Below are 26,949 nucleotides of genomic sequence, written 5' to 3'. Positions count from 1 at the left end.
TTCCACCCTTTCTTCTTCTTTATGCTTGGAATAATGGCAGGTTGTTAGAAGATTATCAACCATACTATGAATGGGAGAATGGAATCCACATGCTAAAAATGGTGAAGCAGGAAGATAGAATGTACCTGGGCCTTCAATGGCATTGGTCAGAAGCTGCATGTTTAAGAAAAACTTATAACAGCAACAAAACAACTAAGAGAGAAGAGGAGGATGAGAGAGAATGAGAGAGAGAGAGAGAGAGACTTAGAATGAAGAATGTTCTTTTATGTTTTTCTCCCTTGTTTGTACTCTTTCTTTGAAAAAGAAAACCATCATAGGATAAAGTGCTAAAAAAATGCTCAATATTTACTTAGTTAACTTATTCAATATGCTTTCCAGAAGGAAAAAAAAAATCATTACATGAAGTGGTTGACAGAACTGTAAAAATATCTCCCCAAGATTTTTTGTTTCCTAGCTGTTCAGTAAAGCACTGATACAGATACTGCTGAGAAGAGTCTTTCACGTGGAATTAAGGTTACTAATCAGTTGCTTTCTATTAGGAAGGTTATCCTGGATTACCTGAGTGGACCTAATGTAATCATATGAGCCCTTAAAAGCTAAAGAGGAAGACAGAATCATCAGTCAAAGAGATGAAGCTTGAGTGACTTGAGGCATGAAAGGGACTTGACCCACTCTTGTTGGTTTGAAGATGGAGGAATGGGGCCAGGAGCCAAGGAAGGCTAGCAGCCTCTAGAAGCTGAGAAAGATCCCTGATGTCTAGCCAACCGGCAATACCAGCAAGAAAACAGGGACCTTAGCCCTACAACCACAAGGAAGTGAATCCTGCCAATCACTCACACAAGCCAGGATGTGGATTCTGCCTTAAAGCATCAAGAAAGGAACACAGCCATGTAGACACCTTGATTTTAGCCTTCTGAGACCCAAGGAAGCTAGACTTCAGACTGTGAAGACACTGTGAGATAATGCCTGTGTTAAGTCTCTGAATTTGTGGCAATTTGTTATGGCAACATTATGAAACTAATAATCATAGTAATACAAGAGAACCTGTTTAGAACATTTGCAAAAAATGTCTTGACATATTAACCTTTCAAAAATTACTTTCATCAAATTATAAGGCACAGATCAGAGATCAAAACCCTGAAAAATTACTACTAAGAACTCAGTGTTTTAGTGGAGGCAGGGAAGTAAGGATCATGAGATGCAATCAGGGTAGATAGTGTGTGGCTCTGTGGATGGTCCTTTGTGATTGAGCTTCCAATTGGAAGTTTGAAAAATAAATGCCAAAAAACTACACTACTGCAGAGTTTTCACTAGTGTCAGTTTCTAAAAAATCTTACATGAATTACTATAATTTCAACAAAACATTGATTTTACTAACATTTTATATTGTTATAACTCTAAGATTTGAACAATAATGTTTACTGTGAAATATAGGAAATTTATAATTATGTGTTTTTAAATTTTTTGCATGTAAAAAGTAGGTTGATTGAGACTATGCAATCCCATCTATTCACTCTTTTTGTGATTATACTGAAGTGCCATTCTCTTCAGAAAAGAAAAAAATATAGAGAGCTCAACTGAAATGAAAGGATTATAGTAGTATGAATTACTCATTCATGTTAGTGATATATTCAATCAATCCAAAATATTAATTGAATAACCATTATATCCAATGATTTTTATACATAAATTTACCTACATTGCCACAACACAATGCATATTTTGAATGCATTTAAATTATTTTACACACATACACAAAATAAGACTGCTGATGATTAAATTTCACCTCGAAGTATCTTATTAGGTGATTAAATAGTAGGTGGCACAGAGTACAGTGAATAGTACCAACTATTATTTCATCACTCACTTATAATAAGAAAACATTGAATAGAGAGTCAGCGTTGTATTTATCTGAGTTTCCCAAGCAAACAACAAAATACCTAATACGTAGGAAAATAAAAATGCTGTTGGAGTGAACTGTATGTTAATAGTTACACTATTTAAGCAAGAACATGACCAAGGATAAATGTATAACTGAATAGCTATGTTCTGTCATTTTGATAAAAAATTTCAAAATAACACTAAAAAATCAAGTTTTATTCTCAATTATTTGCTATCTTTCATTCTCTAAACAAATATTACATGAGTACTTGCCATGTAGCAAGTATCCAAGACATTTAGGGAATGGAAACGAGCAAAGAGAGTCTCTGGCTTTAAGAATTTCCTGGACATGTTAGAATGTTTGCCACATGCAATACCTGAAGATGTTTATTAGAGCTTTATTCGGCATGCAGCAAAGGGCAGAGGAGAAAGTGTTTAACTCAAGGTAAGTTGTTTATCTGCTGGGGGAAAATCAGTGAAATAGCTGAGAAAAACTGTCATGTGATATTATGGTTTAGTTATTCTGAAATGGGAAATAAAAGAATATTTTATACAGAAATATTAAATTATTTTATGGTGTGCAAATTAAATTCTTTGCATTGAGGTTTTTTAAAATGGCAATGTTAATCATGAACTTAAGAAAAAATATAGGTGAAAAAAGAGAAATGAGTTATATTTTTCAGGATTGGGCTGAGGGGAATATATTCCAGGCAGTGGCAACGGAAGATGCAACTTGCAGGGCTGTGAAAACTCATGGAACTTTTGAATGATGACAGGGAATTCAGAGCCAGAGCAGAGAGGTCTTGTAGGCAGACAGGGATGAGTCTGAGAAGCAAGCAGGAGTAAGATCAAAAAAGTTCTCAAATATGTTGCCAACAATTATTTGACTTCAAGCTAGGCTCTGGGAACTCAATGACAGATGTGAATTGCAGAGGAATGACCATATTTCCATTTCAGAACAATCACACTGGCAACAATGTGGAGAGTCAGAAGGGAGGCCAGAATGTGAGCACTCAAATGAAGAAAAAATGAGCATGAGCCCAATGCCAGCAGAAATAGGGTGGAGGAGAGGGCTTCAAGATAGGTTTAGGACGTAGAGTCTGTAAGACTTTCTGATTGATTTGAAATGAAGGGGAGGAACTGCCAAAGGAAGATTCAAGGACCACCCCAATTTACTGGTTAGCAAAACTTAACTTATCACACATACTTCTGATAACTATAAACTGAGATTTAAAAAAATCTTATTTATACTTGAATTTCAGAGTTAACCTAAACATTTCCTAATAAAACTTGCCTATAATTATGATTCCTTCTATTTTTTTCCTAATACTCAAAAGCAGTGATTTTACATTTCATGTAATCATGGTATAAGTGGCATGAGAAATACTAATTGCAGAATATTTACTTCAATAAGCCTTTTTCTCATGTGTTTGAATATTTCAAAACATAGTTTGTGACATTAAAGAAAAAATAAAAAAGATATAGTTAATTCTAAAAGGCACCATGAAATGCAAAAGTGCAACCTATACTTAAAAAAACATTAAAACATTGAGTATTTGTCCACATACATTGCCCATTGATTTGCAGCAGCAGTAATTCATGTAAAAGCTATCATGTAATATACATGAGGCTGCTTTTCTACAATCTTGCAGAAAGGATACTTGGAAGTATCCTTTTGTACCAAAACTGGAATCATTTTTCTGATGATAGGGTAAAGTAAGGTGAAGCTTTACATTTCATGAGTAGTCAGTAAATGTAGGTGGGTGAAATCATTTATTCCTTTCAAACAGATCACAAAATGTGTTATTCTTGATGATTTCCAACAATATTATAAGTCCTTGAAGTAGCACATGTATTTGCAGAAAAAAAATATACACATAAGCAAAGCAGGGTGAAAGAAACAAAAATTTACCCATGATCCCAATAGCGATTATATATATATTTGAAAGAGAGAGAGAGAGGATGCTAGCTAACTGACTAGGTAATCAGACTCCCTAAGCAAAGTCTACCATTACAGGGATTCTAGGAATCTAGGGGTGGGCAGGAATATAGTGATTCTAGTATGTCATAGTGCTTAGTCACTGGGGAAGCAGTCTGGCAAGAACACATTGGCCAATCTTGGGGCAGCTGGAGGCTGTCAACCAGCTATCCTTCCTGCAGAAGTCTTCCTTGAATAGAGATGTAAGCAAGACACCTCCCATCCATCCCTTGCTTCATACAGATTCTCTTCTCTGTGCATGAGGTTTGGAAAACAGCTCCTTCATCATTTTCTTTTTAAGCTTTGTATATGCATTTTTCTTTTGAACCAGAATCATTTTTTTAAATTTTTTTTAAATTTTTGGCCGTGTCCAGTCCTTTTTGCTGTGTGCAGGTTTTCTCTAGATGCGGCGAGTGGGGGCTGCTCTTCATTGTGATGAGTGGGCTTCTCATTGCAGTGGCTTCTCTTGTTGTGGAGCACAGACTCTAGGCACACGGACTTCAGTAGTTGAGGCATGAGGGCTCAGTAGCTGTCGCTCACGGGCTCTAGAGTGCAGGCTCAGTAGTTGTGGCACACGGGCTTAGTTGCTCCGCGGCACGTGGGATCTTTCCGGACCAGGGCTCAAACCCGTTTACCCTGCATTGGCTGGCAGATTCTTAACCACTGTGCCACCAGGGAAGTCCCTCCTCCGTAGTTCTTGTCCGTGTTTCTGAGGAGAAACTTATGAGAGGTTAGTGAGAAGAGGTACAGACACCATTGCTGCAGGTAGGTCCAGGGTACCATTAATACTCATCCTCTCCCTCCTCAAACACCTATACTAACTTCCTCCTACCCTTAATTATTACCACAGGATTTGGTAGCTTACCTGGCTTTATGACCCAGGATTAGCTATATAATTTTCTGTGTTCAGTGCAAAATGAAATGTAGGACTCCTTGTTCAAAAATTACTAAGAATTTCAAAACAGTGACAGCAGAGCAATAGACCAAGCATGAGGTTCTTTTAAGTATGGGGCCCTTCATTTGACCTGTGGGACTGCCCAGGTCAAATGCCCATGAATCTGGCCCTGTTGTGGCCCAAACTTAAATTTCTAAAGGGACTGAGACCTTGGTAATCACCCCTCTGTCTGGCTGGGGTTGCTGCATCCATCCACTCACAGGTGCAACTGGGTAAGTTCCAAATTTCATAATGAGAATGCATAATCATTACTGAACTGAGCATGAGGAATTGGATTAATATCAAGATTTTAGGTGTGGAAATGGTAAATAGGAGCTTAGAATTCACTAAATTATAAAACTGAAGAATGTTTCAATGTTTATGCCAGTTGAATGGTATTCTTTTAACAATGTTACTTTGTTTTCATATGTGATGGGAACCTCCTAATTCTTGAAAAGACCTGTGACTTCTGAAAAAAATAAACAATATCTTGAAGTTTTGTGACTTCACACCTACTTTATAAACTAATTGAGCTGAAGATTGGTGTTTAAAATTCTTGTGTTCTCGAGTGGACAGCTTGTGAAAAAAATTGAGGAAAAAATAATACTTACTGGAAAATAAGACATTTATTTGGTAAAGTATAAAAATATTCTATTGGAGAAGTGAATATGGCCTGTGCATTACTTATTAATAATAATAAATATTTACAAAGCACCTTCTAGGCACTAGGAAAAGTTCTAATTGCTTTCCATTTTTTTTATTATATGATAAATGCCCCCATTTTATGGATAAGGAAACAGAATAAGTAAATATAGGTAAAAATTTAAGAGTTACAGTCTTAATCAGTTTTTTAAATTAATTACAAATTAATAAAATTCATGTTCTGGTATAAATTAAATTGTGTTTTGAATCATTTACTTTTTAAAATTTTGTTTTAATTTTACTCAAAGAGAAAAAATATACTCCTGAGTTTGATTAGAGAGAAAAGTGGTCACATTTCAGGAACTAGGTAATATACGATCTTTATATACAATGCCAGCACCCAGGAAGAGACTGCCTATTATAAGTTGTTTTTTCTCAAAGTAACAGCTTTATGGAAATATAGTTTACTTACCATACATTTTACCACTTTAAAGTGTGCAATGTTTAGCATTAGTGCTTAAGTGTTCATTGTTTGGTATATTCACAGAGTTCTGCAAGCATCGCCACTATCTCATTTTGGAATATTTGCATCACCCCAGGAAGAAATCCTTTAGCAATCTCTCCCCTGTCCTTCCTCTTCTTAACTCCTATTAAACTCATAAGTTTTTCAAAATTGAAAAAAGTCACATTGAATCTTAACGTGAGGCCCCATTTTTTGTTTGTTTGTTTGTTTTTAAGCTGTGAGAGACTTATTTGTTTGAAGTTGATGATAATTTTGTTTTTAAGAGATTTACAATGCCAAATTACTGTTTGATAGTAATGTTAATTTAAATGTGTTACACTAGATATAACAAAATTCAGATTTTTCCTTATGTAGTATGTTTAAGATGGGTTGCTTGTATATTTTAACCCCTTAACATGACTCTGCATTGAATTTCTATGGTAACCGCATTTCTGCAAAAGCATAAAAACATTCAGAGGCTGTGCCCTCTCTCTCCTTTTCCTGTTGCCTTTCAGATCAGGAGAACATGTCTCTCCAGAAGTCACTGGAATGCCCTACATACATTTATTATTATTGCTATTTCCATCCCCCAAATTAATATCAAAACTACCATGATAGATTTGTAAAGAAACCATTTAGGACTACTCATGAGAAAGAAAATTATCTTGGATAATGACAGAAAAGAAAAAAAAAATACAGTTAGAAGATAGGAAGTCAAATTCAAACTGTTTGGCCTAATCCTGAAGGTATCATTTTCATTATATAGTCAACTTCTGCTGTGACTTTATGGCTTAATGATATGATTATGCCCAGTTGATGATGAGTAGCTCTGGTCATAGGATCACCCGAAATCCTAGTCATGTTTAAATAGAACATAGTGGTATGTGAGAAGCTCTTACTCAAACTAAGAGTAATTTACTGTCACAGCAACCAAGACTTTGTCCCCCAACTTCAATTAGGCTATGATGTTTTATCATAATATTTCATTCCTCTCAGATTTCCTATCTTTGGTTATAGGACCAGATGGTTTCACTGGTGAATTCTACCAGATATTATAAGAAGTCATACTATTCCCTCTCAAACTTCTCCAAAACATAGATGAGGAAAGAACACTTTGAAATTCATCTTACAAGGCCATCATTACCTGATACCAAAGCCAGACAAGGATATACAAAAAAATTAAATTACAGGTCAATATATGTGATGAACATAAATGCAAAATTACCCAATAAAATATTAGTAAATCAAATTCAACAGTACATTAAAAGGATCATACACCATGATGAAGTGGGCTTTGCTTCTGGGATGCAAGGATGGGTCAACACTTGCAAATTAATCAATGTGATTCACCACATTACAAAATAAAGGATAAAATCCTGTGATTATCTTAATAGGTGCAGAAAAAGCATTTGACAAATTCAACATCTTTTCCTAATAAAAAACTCTTAACAAAGTGGATATAGAAGAAATTTATCTCAACATAATAAAGGCCCTATATAACAAGCCCACCGCTAACATCACAATCAGTGATGAAAAGCCGAAAGCTATTGCTCTAAGATCAGGAACATGACAAGAATGCCTGTTCTCACTATTATTTAACACAGTACTGGCAGTCCTAGTCAGAGCAATTAGTCAAGAAAAAGAAATAAAAAGCATTCAAATCAGAAAATAATAATTTAAATTGTCTCTGCTTGCAGATGATATGATATAATATTTATAATAGACTTCACCAAAAGACTGTTATAACTAATAAACAGTTTCAGTAAAGTTGCAAGATACAAAATCAATATACAAAGGTCAGTTGTGTTTCTATACACTAATAATACCTATCAGAAAGAGAAATTAAGAAAACGATCTCATTTACAATTGCATTAAAAAGAATAAAATACTTGGTAATAGGTTTGTTCAAGGAGGTGAAGGATTTGTACACTCAAGAATTGTTCCAGGTTGAATGTTGAGCATCTTTTCATGTACCTGTTGGCCACTTGGGTGTCTTCTTAGGAAAATGTCTACTTAGTTCTTCTACCCATTTTTTAGTTGGAGTATTTTGTATTGAGTTGTATGAGTTCCTTAGATATTCTGGACATTAACCCTTTACTCTGTATATGGTTTGCAAAAAATGTTCTCCCATTCTGTAGGTAGCCTTTTCATTTTGTTGATTGTTTCTTTAGCTGTGAAGAAGCTTTTTAGTTTGATATAGTCCCACTTGTTGATTTCTGCTTTTGTTGCTTGTGTTTTTGGTGTCAAATCCAAAAAATCATTGCCAAGATCAATGTTAAGGAGCTTTCCCTACATGTTTTCTTCCAGACGTTTTATAGTCAGGTCATATGTTGAAGTGTTTAATCCATTTTGAGTTAATTTTTATGAGGAGTATAAGATAGAGGTACAATTTCATTTTTCTCCATGTGGTTATCCAGTTTTCCAGACACCATTTGTCGAAGAGGGTATTCTTTTCCCAGCAAAAGAAGGTATCAAAGAGGTATCAGCACTTCTGTCATTATTGCAACTTTACTCAGAATAACCAAGATATGAAAAAACTTAAGTGTCCATCAATGGATGAATAAATAAGATGTAAAATATATATGTATGTATATATATATTTATATTATATTATAATTAATATTATAATATATATATATATAATTCAGCCATGAAAAAAAATGAAATTCTGCCATTTACAACAACATGGATGGACCCTGATTTATTATGCTAAATGAGCTAAGTCAGACAGAGGAAGATTAAATGCTGTATGATATTACTTATTTGTGGATTCTAACAAAGATAAACTTGTAAAAACAGAGAGTAGAATAGTGATTACCAGGGGCTGAAGGTTGGGGGATTGGGGAGATGTTATTTAAGGATACAAACTTAAAACTAGTAGATAAATAAATCCTGAAGTTCTAATGTAGAGCATAGTAATTATAGTCACCAATACTGTATTATGAACTTCAAATTTACCAAGAGACTAGATCTTCATTCTTCTCATCACAAAGAAAGAAGTGATAATTACATGACACATTAAAGGTATTAGGTAACACTATGGTGGTAATCATATTGCAATATATAAATGCATCAAATCAACACATTGTACACCTTAAAATTACACAGTGTTATATGTCAATAGTATCTCAATTTAAAAAAGAAAAAAAAGTAATTGGTTGAATAATTTAGTTATCAGAATTGATGTATGTGTAACTTTACCACCTCAACGTGAAGCCCTGATTTCTGTCTAGTCTAAGCTTCAGAATTCAGTTTTACAATTGTAAATTAGAAATGAGGATTCTGAAAAGTCCTACACATAAATCCATGTAGATACATATAGCACGTGCACACACACACACACATCATACTTTGTGTATTTATTTTGAATAGAAAATGGAATAAGCAGGTGAGTAGTTTCAAAGTTGAAGATTTATTCATTTTTGGAAATTTTAAGGTAATTTTAGTCAGTTTGATATAAATATCAATATACTATATGTTGGCTGCCATTGGTCTAAAAATCTACCAGATCTTCCAGCTCCATGCTACTAACAATATCTAGTACTGCTGTGAGCTGAATTGTGTCCCCCCAAAAGATATATTGAAGTCCTGAACCCAGGCACCTGTGAATGTGACCTTATTTGGAAACGGGGTCTCTGCGATTTAACCAACTTAAGGTAAGGTCATATTGGATTGAGGTGGGCCCTAAGTCCAATGACTAGTGTCCTTATAAGGAGAAAGAGACACAGAGAAGTAGACACGCAGGGTAAAGGGCCATATGATTGTGGAGACAGAGGTTGGAGGGATGAAACTTCGAGTCAAGGCACGCCAAGTATTTGCCAATGATCATCCGAAGTTAGGGAGATGCAATGAAGGATTCTTCCCAAGAGTCTCCAGAGGGAGCCTGGCACTGCTGACACATCAATTCCAGACTTCAAGCCACCAGAACTGTAAGAAAATAAATTTCTGTTGCTTTAAGTCATATACTTGTAGTATTTTGCTATAGCAGCGCTAGGATATTAATACACATACTATATACAGTAGTAGATAGTAGATTGGCCAGTGATATTCCAACTGGGTAAACATTTCTTTGACATGTTCTTACACAGATGGGCATTCACCATACCTTAATGACTTGCAATTTATAATTTTGCTTCTGTGACAGACCCATGATATGAACTTTGGAACAACAACAACAAACAAAAAGTACTGGGTGAAAGAACAGTATTGTTTCTCCTGAGAGACAATTAGAAACTGGTTTCAGACAGGCTGGAAGTAGAGAATGCAAATTTTCTGTTAAAAATCAGTGGAATAAAAGCATTTTATTTCAATCTCATCTTTTCGACCCCTGTCAAATGCCTAAAAGAACAAAAGAATAGTAGAAAATTCAAGATTTAATATAATAGAAAAAAAACCCTTCAATATACAAATAGAATTATACTAGCCAAAAAATGTGAAATATTAACCTAAACAAGAGTGCATGATGTTTATTTTCACAAACTTCCTCAGTCTCCAAGGTATTTGTAAATTTCCAAAAAAAAATTAAGTATCTTATTCTGCATAATCTCTACAAAATGACAGTTAAGACATCAAGAGTTATAGGAAGGCTCTGGGTACTGTGGAATATATCCTGTTGGGACCCAGATATTTGCGACAGAAAAGCAGATACCTGGCAAATAAAAAACAAATAAATAATAAAAATAAATAAAACCATCTGTACACTTTCTTTCCTAGCCTGAAAGTTACTTCACTGAGAGCTGAATAGAGGAGAGAAGGAGAAGCATTGCCATAGACTAAATGTTAGTGCCCCCATTCATATGTTAAAACTTAATTTACAGTGGGATGTCATTTGGAGGTGGGGCCTTTGGTTGGTGATCAGGTCATAAGGGCAGATCCCTCATGAATGAATGACACCAAACCTGCTGGCACCTGGTCTTGAATTTCCCAGCCACCGGAAGTGTGAGAAATAAGTTTCTGTTGTTTATAAGTCACCCAGTCTACGGTAATTTGTTATAGCAGCCTGAATGGGCTAAGACAGGAATAGAGGAGGCAATCCATGATTTTATAAGTTGAGGGGTGCTCTGGATACTCTAGCTTTCAATATGATGGGCTCTCAATATTACACTTTCCTTTCTGCACTTTCTTCTGTACTTTTGAGGGATAAACATGCAAGCCACATATTTCAGACAACCTAGCTTTCTGAATTTCTCTTGGTTTCTGCCAATTGGAGGCACTAGATGGAATTTAGAAGGAAGAAAGAAGAAACAGAATATTACTTTGCTATTTCAGTTTCTTTCAGCACCTAGGGGCTGTGACAGTAGCAGGACCATAACGACAAAAGAAGGCATCTTGCTCATGGTCTTCTTGGCATGGAACCTCCATTCTAGGAGAAGAGCATGCAGGGGTGGAGGCAAAGAAAGGCAGACCAGCTCTACAATATACAAAAATTTATTGAATTAAATGCTCGCGAAATGGGTGAATTTTATAATATTTAACCTATATTTTATAAAGCCGTTTTTTTAAAGGTGATTTTAGGCAGCAGTGAATGTCAGCAACTTTGAGAGTAATTTAGCAGCAATGGTAGAGTGGGCTCCTGGTTTTTGCTTAATAGCAAAATACATTTCTAACATAGCAGACACAGAGAGCTTACCCCTCATACTGTCAGCAGCTCTGGGGCAAAAATGGTCACATGAGCTGTAGCCTAAGGCAGTGACAGTTTCTTGATCTATGAAGAACAACCCTCCTCTTCCCTTAACGCCTTTAGCCATTCCATCACTCTAGTCACCCGTGATCAGCTATAAATTTCCCCATCCTTAAATACTGAATGGTTTTCACATCTGCCAAATGTACGCTGAATACCAAAGAAGATTTTTCTGTCACCCAAGCAATTTGTTGAGGAAAAGTTTGGAGTCAACACCTCTGAATCCACGCCCCAGATAGTCCCAGTTACCATAGTTGTCAACATCTCTGGCAAGCAGCAAAAATAATTCAAAGATGGATCATACTTAGAAAGGAAATGATATGTGCTCTATGCGCAAAACATTTTTCTTTAAATCAGTAAACGGTCATTTCTGATAAAAAGATGGTTACAGTAAAACAAAGGAATGAAAGAAATGCTTCTCATTATTCTCACAGAATTTATAGATAATATCATCTTTATAAGTAATAAGTGAAATTTGAACAATGAGAAAAAAGTATTCCAAAGAGACTTTATAGGATGTCCAAAGAATACAGAATTGAGTTGCAAAATGTCACAATATGACAAAAAATGAAAAGCCAGTGTAGAGAATAATGCCCATTATAGGTGGAAAAAGTTAGACGTTTGTAAGTAGTTATGAGGGTGACTCAGAGAGAAAGAAAGAGAGGGAGGGAGGGAGGTGGAGCAGGGAGAGAGAAAGGGGAATGTAAACATGATCACAGAAGGAATGTTAGACTTTAAAAAGGTATATCTAACATGCATTATTGATATTTTTAAGAAGAACTAAGCAAATGAAAATATAGAAAGAGTCTAAAGTATAATTTTTTCAACATTTTTCTGAAATAAAAACAAGTTGAATGTGTAGACTGAAGGGGCTCATAGATTTCCAAGAAATAATGAAACCTAACATTCATACCTACCATTCCAAATCAAAGCATATTCTGGTAAGGATGTTAAAATTCAGGTACAAAGAAAGAATCCTAGGAGTAGGAGGGGAAAAAATCATGCCCCCTACTAGTGTGAGATATCAAGATGGATTCGACATCTTCACAGTAATATTCATGCAAGGAGACAGTTTGATCAGTTTCTAAAATATACTGAGAGGAAGAATATGTGATGCAAGAATTTTATAATCAGCCAGGTAATCCTTTGATTTTAAAGAAAACTTTTGAGTAAAAAGGAAAAGGGTGCACGAAGTTATGCCATTTATGAATAACAAGGTCTGAAACTCCTAGGGGACAAGGTTAGGCAGTGATAAAGAAAGAAAAGGGAGAAAATGGAGATGAAATCAACTGATTAGGTGATGAGAACTAAAGGATATTTTTTAAATTGACAGAGTAGACACCCATGCCAACCCACCCCCACTCCTGCCCAAATACGTTAAGATTAATTTTTATTTAATGAAAGTGACAGAAGCGTGAGATGGTCACATGATCAGAGCAAAGGTAGCGGGAATATTCAGCCAGCCTCCTTTGGGTTGCAGAGTCTGTTAATTTTGACTCTGTTCTCATGTGAGGACTCTTGTCAATACGCAAAGCTCATTTTTTCTAAGCTCAAAGCTTTTTCAGAATCAAGTCACCTAACACCATTCAGAAAGAACTTTAAGCAGCATCTATATCCTTCCTGTGAAATATTTATGAGCAACTTGGATTCTGACTTTCCTGTCAAACCCACCAAAGCCTAGTCTACATTCTCTTTTAAGGACATGATGGATGTTGGAAGTGGAAATCCTGTTTATCCCCAGCCCACATCTATCTTTCTATTTTTTTCTATTTCTATAGATGATAGATAGAGAATAGAGATACAGTTAATTTCTCACCGAGCTTATTAAAAAATCTATGTTCTTACAAGATGTTACTTATATTATTTCATTTGATTTCCCCAATACTGTTAATAGTTGGCATCATAATTCCCATTTTACAGCATAGAAATTTCAATTCCATTAGGTTAAATCAATTTGTTCTAAATTACACAGAAATTCAGTTTTGTGTCTGGTATTCGAAGAATCTCTTTGTACTTCCCCACCACCCCTTACTGTAGTTGTAAAATTCACCTATTGGCAATCACATATGATAAATGATCATATGATTCCAGAGAATAAATTACAAGTGTTAAACTTAAAAATAATGGCTTGTTAGTTCCCTATCCCCCCATCTTTAATGACAGAAATCACAGATCTTGTTCATGAGGATCACAGTTTTTGAAGTAAAATACTGGATTTTTATTTCTATTGCTATGACGGTATTATTATAGTAATACCAAAACAAGAAAAACACAATACACAAAAAGAAAACTACACACCAATTTCCATCATAAAATAAATGTAGAAATCCTTAGCAAAATATTAATAAATAGAATTAGCAATATATAAAAATAATTATACACCATTACCAATTGATATTCATTCTCAGCATGTAAAGCCAGTTCAATATTCAAGAATTATCAATGTAATTTACCCAATCCTAAAGAAAAAAAAATTGCATGGTCATATAATTCAATGCAGAAAAAGGGTTTGACAAATTTCACAACCATTCATGTTGTAAAAACAACAAACGAACAAACAGCTCTCAGAAAAATAGGAATAGAGAATAACTTCTTCCACTTGATAAACAGCACCTATGGAAATCAAAAACAAAAAGAAAACCAAAACCAAAAATCCCAAAGTTAACTTATACTTAATGATGAAAGACTGAATTATTTCCCTCCTCAAGATCAGGAACAAGGCAAGGATATTCACTCTCACCGCACTCATTTCACATAGTATGAGGTGTTCTAGCAAGTTCAGTAAGGCAAGAAAAACAATTAAAAGACAGATATGTAGGTAAGAAAGAAATAAAATTGTCTCTATTCGCAGATGATATGATTATATACAAACTGAAGTCTAGGAATACACATATACTCAAAAAATACCCTTTTAGAATTAATAAGTTAAGCAAGGATACAGGATATAAAACAAACATAAAATATTAATTGTAAACCTATTTGCTAGGAATTAACTATGGGCAGTGAGATTTTTATAATCACTCAAAAATGAAATATAGAAATATATCCAAATAATCAAATATTTACAAGACTTGTCATCAAAAACTATAAAATGCTCATGAAAAAAATCAAAGAGGTTCTAAATAAATGGAAGACATTCAGTGTTTATAGATTGGAAGCTTCAGCTTGGTAACTGTTAGTTTTGCAAGGGCCATCATAACAAAATATCAAAGGCTGGGTAGCATAAATAAAATAAATATATTTTCTCACAATCCTGGAGGCTTATTAAAGTCCATGATCAAGATGTCAGCAGGGTTTTATTTTGCCTAAGGCTTCTCTTCTTTTCTCCTAAATGGCCATCTCTTCTCTGTACCTTCAGAGTCTTCCTCTATGTGTGTCTGTCCTAATTGCAAATCAGGTTGGATTAGAGCCCATCTTAATTACCTCATTTTAATTTAAATACCTCTTTAAAGACCATATCCCAAATATAGTCACATTATCATATTGTTAAGTCTGGGGGGTTAAGACTTCTACACATAAATTTTGGGGAGAGTCAATTTAGCTCATAACAGTAAGGATTTCAATTATGCCAAAATTGATATATAACTTTAAAACTATTCTCATCAAAACATCAGCAAGAATTTTTGTATAGACCAGATTATTTAAAAATATATATGGAAAAGAACAAAGGAACTAGAAGAACAAAAAGAATTTGGAAAATGAAGAATATAGTAGAAGAAGCCAGTCTACCCAATTTTAAGCCTTATTTTTTATCTTTATCTTTTTTAAATTACTGCTTTATTTATTTATTTTGGAGTATCGTCACTTTACAATATTTTGTTAGTTTCTACTGTACAGCAAAGTGAATCAGCTATACGTATACATATATCCTCTCTTTTTTGGATTTCCTTCCCATTTAGGTCACCACAGAGCACTGAGTAGAGTTCCCTGTGCTATACAGTAGGTTCTCATTAGTTATCCATTTTATATGTAGTATCAATAGTGTATATATGTCAATCCCAATCTCCCAATTCATCCTTATACTATATTTAGTAATCAAGACTGTGTGGTGTGAGTGGAGGAATAGACACATAGGCCAATAGAAGAGAACAGAAAATTCAGAAATAAACTCACAAATATGCCCAAATGAGTTTTGACAAAAGTGAAAGGAACAATTCAATGGAGAAAAGATAGCCTTTTAAACCAATGGTACTAGAGTAATCTGATAGGTTAAAAAAAACTGGGCCTTGACTTGTCACACATCTTACATAAAAATTAGTATTCTGGTTGTGATATTGTACTATAATCTAAGATGTCGCCATTGAGAGAAACTGGGAAATGAGTACATGAGACCCCTCTGCATTATTTCTTATTACTGCTAATGAATCTACAATTACTTCAAAATGAAACTTTTTTAAAAATTTAAATAAAACATTTAAATCCTAAATAAGATCAATAGTCTGAATGTTGATTCATAGTAAAGCCTTTGTCAGTTTGGTGCTTGTGCTATCAACAGCAAGGCAGACTGCTATGATCAGGTGAAAAAAAGAGATTACTGTGTGTAGCCTCTCATCCTATAATACCCCACTTGAGTTCAGACCTAAATAGAAGAGAGTCCTATTTACCAATCAGCTGGGGGAACACATACTGTCTATATATATGTAAATATTTCATTTTTAGGAGATTAAAGAAATTCCTAAGCTATAAAATCAAAACTATAGTGCTTAGGACTCAGAATGTTATTTGCTAACTTCAGAGTTTATGAAGATCTTTCATTATGAGCTTAAGGGAAGAAAAGAAACTAATATGTAAATTAAGCAAAAGAAAGTTATGATAAAAGAAAAACAAAGAGAAAACCCAACAGAGAAGGTAATAAAATTCCAGTGGAGATCATTACAGGTACTTTTTAGAAATAAAGGTAGTAGAACATAATGATAAGCATGATTTAGAACTGAAAAATGTTGAGAATAAAAGCAGTACATGCAATTTTTAAATGGCCAATATAACCTCCAAAAATGACAGAAACTGAGGATGGAAATTATTTTCCAAATATAATTTTAAATGATTTTTTACCAACTGAGGAAATCCTTTCAGCCTAACATTCTCCCTCAAGGGGCATTTGGATTTGAACTCCTAAAGATGGGAAGATAATTGGTATTTTATTGCTCAATTGCAACCATAATGATGAAAATATTGTTTATTTACTTTCAATTTTGAGTCAATCTTCAGGCCACGGAAAGAAGATGCTATGTTTAAGGATGGAATGAAAATCCAAGAGCTATGATAAAAATGTAACTTACACAAAGCAGATTGTGAAGAATATTGGGTAGAGAAACAAGGGCATTAAAATTGTCATATAAAGTATGAAAACTGAATTAAAGGACTATAGAAAAATGATTGAGTTTAATTACATTGTTTATACTAAAGATAATTGACAGAAAAACCAAAACAATAACATAATTGACTAAAACAGTTGGAGAAGAGGACCTGAGTGAGTTAAATATTTATATTTGATATTGGGGGAATAATAAATGTTATCTGATATTAATAAATTCAGAAAATATATATTGTTTGAGAAGGGAAATAACCAAAATATAAACAATTGTGAAGAACTTGTCTGGAGAGTAGACTTAGAAGTGAAGAAGTGATCTGACTCTGTTGATATTTAATATAAAACATTCTTTAACATGTGATTTTTTTTAATGAGCATATATTACTTGATAAAACCAAATACTTTAAAACTACAACCTACTTACTTATAAGTGATAGTGATTTATATGATACGAAGGTGCTTATTGTTGAATTGATATGAAAAAATTTAGAATAGAAGCAATTACCAAACTAGAATCATGCATGTAAACATTTTTTCTAGCATTTTTTATGTGTTAAAATGTGTTATTTTTCTTTGCTTTATACTGTTGAATTTGAAATATCACCCACCCAAGGCTCTTCGTTTCTCCCTAGTTACTTGGCTAGCGGCTGCTTCTATTTGCAAGGACATATCATGTGAATTACAAGGAAGTAAAATAATTGGCCTTCAACTAGACTAAATTTTCACCAAGTGGATTATTGTGCCCTGATAATGCCCACAGTCTAAATGACAACACTCAAAACTCAAATGTGTTCTTAATTATAATTTCCAAGTTAGGAAAATTGTGTTTTGTATAAAATATTATTTCATTAAATTAGCCACAATAAAAAATAAGAATCACCTTTCATTGGGAATATACAAGAGTAAGTTTCAAATAATTTTATCATGGAAAGTATTATAATAATCATTTCTAATATTTACAGTTAAGAATCTTAAAATCCTTCTGGCTTTACTTTCAAGAAAAGTCATCAGCAACATTTAAAAATGTATGCTTATGAAATAAATCATCCAATTACTCTATTTCTATGTTTAAATTCCCCAGTTCTTCTGGCAATAGAATATAAGTCACTGAAGCTTTGTTTCCAGTGGAAAGTGGCTGGTACCTCCAATCCTACCCCAGAAACCCACATTTATATAATCTGCAATAATTATCCAGGTATTTTTAGATCACTTCCATGGCTTTAATATTTACTTGTCATGTTACTTATTTTCACAGCTAGGCATCCCATCACCCGTCTTTACAAATCAATTTATTACAAATTAAAGGATATAATCCTTCTTCTCTGACTAGTTTTCTACAATTTCTTTTTCCCAGCAACAAATATAATTAAAAATAATAATTGATCATTTGTTTTAACTTGTCAGTAGAACTTACCATTTCCTGGTAAGGACATCTTTGTTAAAATTGGATGATTTTTAAATGTGTCAAAATGATCAAGATAATAAAGGCCTTGAAATATTTGCCTTTTTGAATTTAGAAATGTAAGCTATGACAGAATACAATTTCTTTCTGTAAAACACATACAAAAATGAATAGCACGTTTCAAATAGTTAACTGTTATTTCACAAGGATCATAAAAATTAAATAATTAGATGAGGAACTCTGTTCCATTATTCAACAGGACAATTAGTTCTATCAACATTTACAAGTTTTAAATATAGATTTATAATGCAAATATATTTATAATGTATTTTTATTTTTTTAGTGTATTTTTAAAATCTTCAATTAAAATCAGTAATCAAAAGAATTTAACATTAATGATAATAAAGCATTTATTATAATGTTTCTTTTATTCTTCAGTTATACTATTTCAATACTTTAAATACATGTTCAATTTTATTACCATATTTATGAATTAAAAATCTTAGTTTTGCTTAATGTCCTCCACTAGCAAGAAAACAAAAATTGAATGATACATTTCCATTTACTTATAACTTGAATTCTTTATAAATAATTTTATTTATCAAATATAAATAACTATGATTATAAATATAAGGTTTCAAAAAATGAGAAAAGCGAAGATACAGTTCATGAATTTGTGCTAATGACAGTTAATTATGCTTAAAATTTACTGTCAATTTGAACAAAAAACTATCACAAAAACAAAGTAGGACATTATATAATGATAAAAGGTCAAATCACCAGGAAGATATAACAATTACAAATATATATTCATGCAACATCAGAGCACCTAAATATATAAAACAAACACTGGCAGAATTGACTAGAAAAATAGACAGAAGTGCAATAATAGTAGACGATTTCAACGTCTCACTTTTAAGAATGGAGAGACAGTTACCTTATAGGGAACAATTTTTATGAGTTTTTCTTCTCTCCTTCCCTTATTTATTTTTGCAAATATAAAAAAAAAGCACAAACTGTGAAATAATAAAGAAAAGAAACAGAGATGAAAGAGAGAGAAAGGGGTGGAAGGAAGGATGGAAAGAAGGAAGGAAGGAAGGGAGGGTATCTTACACAAAAGGTGACATACTATACACAGTTTTCTGCAACTTCCTTTTATCACTTAACAATTTATACTCCAAAATATACAATATATAATCCATTTAATCCATTTTGTAGAGATCTTCCCAACTGCTTTGCGCAAGTACATAGTAATCCACTGTGTAGATATATTGCAGTTTATATAACTGTTGGATTTTGGTGTTAGAATTTTGGATTTTGAGGGTGATTTCAATTTTGTTACTAGTACCAATAATGTTACATTGAAGAACATTTGATACATGTCATTTTTTGGATCTTTGGAACAGATTCCTGGAAGAGGGATTGATAGATCAAAGGCCAAATACAGCTATGATTTTGTTAGATATTGATAAAATCTTCTCCATGGATGTTGTCCCATTTTACATTTTGAAAAACAAGATATTAGACTGCTTTTTCCTCCTTAGCCTCACCAACAGAGTGTTATCAAACTTTTCATATATTTCAAATCTTACAGGTGACTAATGGTTTTGGTTTTAATTAGCATTTTTCTCATTATAAAGATTATAATAGGAAATATATTTTCTAACAAACATTGTTCCATTGAAAATATGAAACCTACATTTCGATCTGAGTAGCCCAGGGAAGTATCCTGGGTTAATGACATAAGTGGCTATTTAGTTGTAATTAATTAGGTTAATCTGAAACCATCCATTTTACTCAGGACTGCAGTTTAAAGAGATAGGAGAAAGAAAGGCAGAACAGAAGAAAGGGAAGGAAAGATGGAAGGAAGGAAGGAAGGAAGGAAGGAAGGAAGGAAGGAAGGAAGGAAGGAAGGAAGGGAGAGAGGGAGGAAAGGAGGGAGGGAGGGAGGGAGGGAGGGGTGAATTAAGCTAGGTCTGAATTAAGACAAAAAATATATGAATAAATGGGAAAGAACTGCTTAAATCAATGTAATTACCCTTGTTTGCTTGAAATCTGTGTTATAGTTTGAAGTCTGTGCCATACCTACCTTGTTAAAAAAACACTAAATTTACCTATCTTGCTCATATTCATGTTTCTCATAAACTCTGACCAGAAATTACAAATTTTAAAGTTTTACCGCATTTCAACAGTAAACTACGTGCATAACCTCAGAAATGGATTGATGTCTCTTGTTAATACATATTTTGTTCATCATATGCTGGGTAGGAGCTACATATTAGTATATACGCTCAAATTTTTATTGCATTTAACACACCAGAAGGGACATTATACAACTAATAAGAAGTGAAGTCCATATTAAGTTATTTGATCAAATATGTTTCATGAAAACTGCCTAAGAACATCAAAACAATTAGTCAAACCCAAAATTCAATCTGAGTTAGCATTCATATTCAAAGATTTGAATTCAGAAGTAAGTTCAGAGACCAAATATTATATTTTGATTTGTTCTGGAGTGGCCATCTGCCCATATGAAAAAGCTACTGCAACCGTCTGGCAGGCAGTTTAAAGAACCAAAATAACTACTCTGTGCAGGTCAGGTTCACAGGCATCTGGGTGTTGACTTGGAAAGCACAAAAAGTAATAATCACAGCACGTGGTACTTTACCGAGTAGCCAGCCAAAAGTGTCTGTCTAAATAGTCAAAAAATTTAGCTGTCATAAGAATCCTTTGAGGAAACTTTATAAATACCTATCAAATTTCAAATATCAGTGGCCAACATTTTTAAAAACACCATAAAGATCTAATAAAATGTTATAGAAAAGTTATAATAATCCTGAGGTACCCATAATTTATATCCTGGCACATTTAAAAATGTTCCTTTTGTTTAAAAATGGGCTTCAAAGATATCAATAGTTTTATTTGTATATTTTATAAATATTTGTGTGCTAGTCAATAGTCTGATTTTTAATTGTTTAAAGCAAATCCAATGCCACAAAGAGCTACTTTAGTCATGACTTGCAGGAGTTCAAGGGGAATATCCTCTATCTTCACCCCTCTGCCCCTCCCCTACCTTCAAGTCTTCTCCTCACAGGTCTCTGCCTGGGAACTGTGGACTTTTGCTGCTCCTTTTCTTGGAAGAGTGGCTGCTGAAAGGAGTTAAATATGGCTCTTGGATAAGTAAGTCTGGGTTGGAGGGCCATGAAGAAGGGTCAGCAAGAGGACAATCTCCCTTGGCGTCCGGAACTTGTAGAATAGCCTGCAATAGAGTGGACCACCAGCTGAGCTCCTTGAAGTGAGAGCTACAGGCTGGCAGGGAGAAGGGTGACCCCAGTGTCAACCAAGAAAAGTTAGATATGCACATTGATGCACACTAAAGGTTGACGACAACTGAGAACATCTGTCTCAGACTCTCCTGGAGGCATTCACCAAAAATTGAGTTACAGGACCTTACACCTGACCAGCTGGAGAAGGGGTCTAGTAATTGCCCTGGTTATCATGCTTGTCATGATTTTTCAGCACATAAATGTTTGAGAATCACTGCCATTTTGAATGTGTGTTTCACTTGTCTGTTTTTCCAGTGGACTTTACCTCCTTGCAAGGAAGGTTTGTGAAGATTTGTTGCTGTTGTTTGCATTATTAGTTTTATTATGCTAATTCTAGAATCTCTGGTGCATAGTGCAATCTCAGGCAGGAAGTAATGGCTCATTAAAACAGGTATCCCAAAAGTCTTAGTAGAACTTCAAGATTAATTCCTTCAGGAAGAGGTAAAATTGTCATTAGATGCAGATGATATGATTCTATATATAGAGAACCCTAAAGACTCTACATGAAAACTACTACAACTGATAAACGAATTCAGCAAGGTAGCAGAATACAAGATTAACATACAGAAATTGGTGGCATTTCTTTATGGCAACAATGAAATATCGGAAAGGGAACGTAAAAAAACAATGCCTTTTAAAATCACAACCCCCAAAATAAATACTTAGGAATAAACCTCACCAAGAAGGCAAAAGACTTATACGCTGAGAACTGTAAGACATTAATAAAGGAAAGTGAAGATGATTCAAAGAAATGGAAAGACATCTCATGTTCTTGGGTTGGAGGAACTAATATTGTTAAAATGCTCATACTACCCAAAGCAATCTACAGATTTAACGCGATCCCTATCAAATTACCCATGACATTTTTCACACAATTAGAACAAATAATCCTAAAATTCATACAGAACCATAAAAGACCCAGAATTGCCAAAGCAATCCTGAAGAAAAAGAACAACGTTGGAGGCATAGCCACCCCAGACTCAGACAGTACTCCAAAGTCACAGTAATCAAAACAGCGTGGTATTGGCACAAAAACAGACATATGGATCAATGGAACAGAATACAGAGCCCAGAAATAAACCCACACACCTCACTTAATCTTTGACAATTAATCTTTGACAAAGGAGGCAAGAATATATAATGGGAAAGAGACAGTCTCTTCCGCAAGTGGTGTTGGTAAAGTTGGACAGCCTTATATAAACCAGTGAAGTTAGAACACATCCTTTCACAAATGAACCTATCTACACACGAAAATAAACTCAAAATGTCTTAAAGACTTAAACATAAGACATGACACCATAAAACTTCTAGAAGAGAACACAGGCAAAATATTCTCTGACATAAATCATACCGATGTTTTCTTAGGTCAGTCTCCCAAGACAATAGAAATAAAAATGAAAATAAACAAAGGGGACAGAATCAAACTTACAAGCTTTTGCACAGCAAAGGAAACCATAAACAAAATGAAAAGACTACCTACAGAATGGGAGAAAATATTTGCAAATGATGCGACCAGCAAGGGCTTAATTTCCAAAATACACAAACAGCTCATACAACTTGATGACAACAGAAGCAAACAACCCAATCAAAAAAATAGGCAGAAGACTTAAAGAGACATTTCTCCAAAGAAGAAATACAGATGGCCAATAGGCACATGAAAAGATGCTCAACACTGCCAATTATTAAAGAAATGCAAATCAAAACTACCATGAGGTACCACCTCACACCACTCAGAATGGCCATCATTAAAAAGTCTACAAATAACATATGCTGGAGAGGGTGTGGAGAAAAGGGAACCCTCCTACAACACTGTTGGTGGGAATGTAAGTTGGTGCAGCCACTGTGGAAAACAGTATGGAGGTTCCTCAGAAAACTAAAAATAGACCTACCACATGATCCAGCAATCCCACTCCTGGGCGTATATCCAGACCAAACTATAATTCAAAAAGACACATTCACCCTGATCTTCACAGCAGCAATATTCACAATAGCCAAGACATGGAAACAACCTAAATGTCCATCAACAGATGAATGGATAAAGACGATGTGGTACATATATACAATGAAATACTACTCAGCCATAAAAAAAAGAATGAAATAACGCCGTTTGCAGCAGCAACATGGATGCAACTAGAGATTATCATACTAAGCAAAGTAAGTCAGAAAGAGAAAGACAAATGCCATGATACCACTTATATGTGGAATCTAAAATATGACACAAATGAACCTATCTATGAAACAGAAACAGAATCAGAGACATAGAGAATAGACTGGTGGCTGCCAAGGGGGAAGCAGGTGGGAGAGGGATGAACTGGGAGTTTGGGATTAGCAGACGCAAACTGGTATATATAGATTGGCTAAACAACAAGGTCCTACTATATAGCACAGGGAACTATATTCAATATCCTGTGATAAACCATAATGGAAAAGAATATGAAAAAGAATGTATATACATATGTATAACAGAGTCACTTTGCTGGACAGCAGTAATTAACACAATGCTGTAAACCAAGTATACTTCAATAAAAAATAAGTTAATTAAATTTTTAAAAAGATTAATTCCTTCAGAAGAACAAGTACTACACATTCACAAAAAAAGCACCCTTTGAAAGTTTAAATTTTTGAATTTCTTTGCCACTTCCTTAGTTTTGATCATCTTGGACAATATACTTTTAATATTGACTTTTAAAAATAATTGTGTTTCAGTGTTTGCTATCCTTAGAGAGACAGAAACAGATAAGTACAACTAAATACTTATTTTTCAAAAGTCTCAAAAGTATAAGGGAAATGAAAGTAATTATATCTTCAAATGATTTTGGGGTATGTTTCTAATTCCATACTTCTGATGCGATTAAAGATTAAAACTGTATTAAGACATTTGAGACATGCCGCATTGGTATTAAATGAATTTAATTTTGCGTAAAGTGGTAGAAATATTTTCTTCAGCAAACATACCTGCAGATATAAAATCACAACCATAAATCTACAAAAAAGCAAGCTATTGAATGAAATCTGATTGGTTATTTCCCTGCAGTATGGATCTGCTAATCATTTAATTTACTACTTGCTAACAGAAGCCAAAATTTAAATATACATATATATATGTGTGTGTATATATATATATCTTCAATTTTAAATCATTCATATATATGAACAAGTATACATACACATATATAACAATTGTTCATATATATATATATATATAAACAATTTAAAGTAAAGAAAGTACATCTGGTGGCCTATTTTTTCCCCCCGATTTCTAAAGAACACCATATTCTATTCTAGGCAGTGGAATGTCAATCCACCTTAAGGGCTGTTCAATGAGCATATCTGAGAAAGCACTGGTTTAGCCAATGATGTACTTATTGAGGGAGGCCCTAGTGCCACTGTCAAGAGCTTATCCACAGGAGAGATAAGAAGGTACTTGTTTGGTTTGTGAAAAGAAGTAGTGAGGAATGGCAGGTAGCTGCAGGCTGATGACACGTGATGTCCATATATATGTAGAACCAACACGCCCATAACTGCACCCATTTTCCATACCCAAATCCAAAGCCTTTATATCATTAATCCCAGGCAAAAATGGTAAGATTCATGTGTGTTACTATCCCACGGCTTCAAGATGCCTATAAACTCATATGAGTATGTCTTAGTTATATCAGTGGAGGACAAACCAGGCTTCTATCACCAAGCCCCATTCCATAACAGGCAAACCAGTCCAAGACTTCTCTGAGTGCTGCAGGAGAGTCTATGGAAGGGGCGCTCACTCCACTGTGATGCCTAAAATGCCTTTGCACAGAGCAAACATTCAATACATGCTGAGTGAATGAATGAACTGGTGTCATAAAACAGGCTTATTTCAGGGAAATTCCATTCAACAGGCTGGCATTCCTTCCTACCCATCTTAACTGTTAAGCTTGCCATCAGACAAAAATTTAATTATAAAACGTTAGAGCTGAGGAAATTTTAGAAACTATCTACTCTCCAGAGGTATACAACTTTAATTTAGTGGTAAAAATCACTAGGAGTGATTTAGGAGTCTATCAGACCTGAGTCCAAATTCCACATCTACCATATTTTGGTGAGCAAATAACTACTTCTGAGGCTCTGTTCCATGTATGCATTATGGGATATCATAATAATACATACATTAATTGTATGACTATCAGGGGATGAAATGACACAATCCATTTGCCATGGTCGGCTAAGTAATTTGCACCAAGTAAGCACTCAAGACATTAGCCAATATTAATAGCGGAGAGATGAAAACAAAACTCTGGGACTGATGCCTACCCTAGGGGCCCCAGTGGTCATAATGACTTTCTTCCATTCAGCCTGCTCTCTTCTCACTAAGACTAAGGAAGAGAAGATGAACAAATTAGGAATAACAATTGGAAAATGGTTTTATACTCCCTGAATGAATGGAATTATAATAAAATGATTCATGAGTTCTGCAGAAATACGATGAGGCTTTAGATCTTTATGTTAGTTCTCTACAAAACCAATTTATGGCCCTAAGATGTACCTTCCCACCCAGCCCCATCCTTACCAGGATCAAATATCATTGTAAATGGAAAAGTCAACAACACATAATCAACAAGCTAAGTTACAAGCCAGTGAAGTCTCGGAGGTTTGATAGAGAAAATTCAGATTTATCATTATATGTAAAAATAAGATGATATGAAGAACTCAATCTAAAAAGTATTACCTGGAGATCTAAAATCTCTACAATAGTGCTATAAAAAGTAAAGAGCTAGAAATCTATTTAGATGGTTTTCCTTATAAGAAAGCACTTTCTGTATAACTTTTAATGTACTATTGATGAGAACAATTCAACAAAATTCAAATAAATACCTGCAGATGTCCTACAAGAAGAAGAGAACAGAGTTAGATGTGACAGGGGATAACTGGACTTCAGGATGAGTAAGACCCTATACTTGACCTCAATAAATTAACATGAAATACAGTGGATGAGTCACGTACAGAATGTCAGAATTCTAAAAGGCCAAGCTAAGTACCAAAAGGAACATGTGGGGACTCTTAAGAAGGAAATAAAATATTGGTTAGTTGATTACGAAAAGGCAGAAGGGAGTAGGTTCCCTTTGGCTGCTCTTTGAAGAGATCACTTCCTTTCCCCCCTAGTCCTGAGGCTAGGGTGGCATGGGCAATAGAGGAATGTGGGGACTGAGAATCATTTCTACTCTCACCAGAGTGGCTGGAAGCAGATTTTCTTACCAGGATGTAGTAGTATGCTAATATTTAAGGGTTCTTGAGGTCAGAGAGAAGGGTTTGAATA

At 34.3% G+C, this 26,949-nt stretch overlaps 1 protein-coding gene across 1 annotated transcript in view; it reads right to left on the bottom strand.

Annotated features, from left to right (window-relative positions):
- Positions 1 to 9,330: 9,330 nt before the first annotated feature.
- Positions 9,331 to 26,949, bottom strand: part of LOC149743868 (uncharacterized) — a 29,640-nt gene continuing 12,021 nt past the window's right edge. Inside the window, exon 4 of the mRNA XM_089906099.1 lies at positions 9,331 to 9,864. Within this exon, the coding sequence (XP_089762225.1) occupies positions 9,735 to 9,864 (130 nt within the window). The 3' untranslated portion in view covers positions 9,331 to 9,734. The remainder of the gene's footprint in view (positions 9,865 to 26,949) is intronic.

Source organism: Delphinapterus leucas, unplaced genomic scaffold, assembly GCF_059928025.1.
Source record: "Delphinapterus leucas isolate spDelLeu-1000000601 "Yukka" unplaced genomic scaffold, BTC_Dleu_Yukka2 spDelLeu_asBTCV2_sq64, whole genome shotgun sequence".
NCBI lineage: Eukaryota > Metazoa > Chordata > Mammalia > Artiodactyla > Monodontidae > Delphinapterus > Delphinapterus leucas.
Note: the sequence above shows the minus strand (reverse complement) of the source record. Positions and strands in the feature narration are given on the sequence as shown.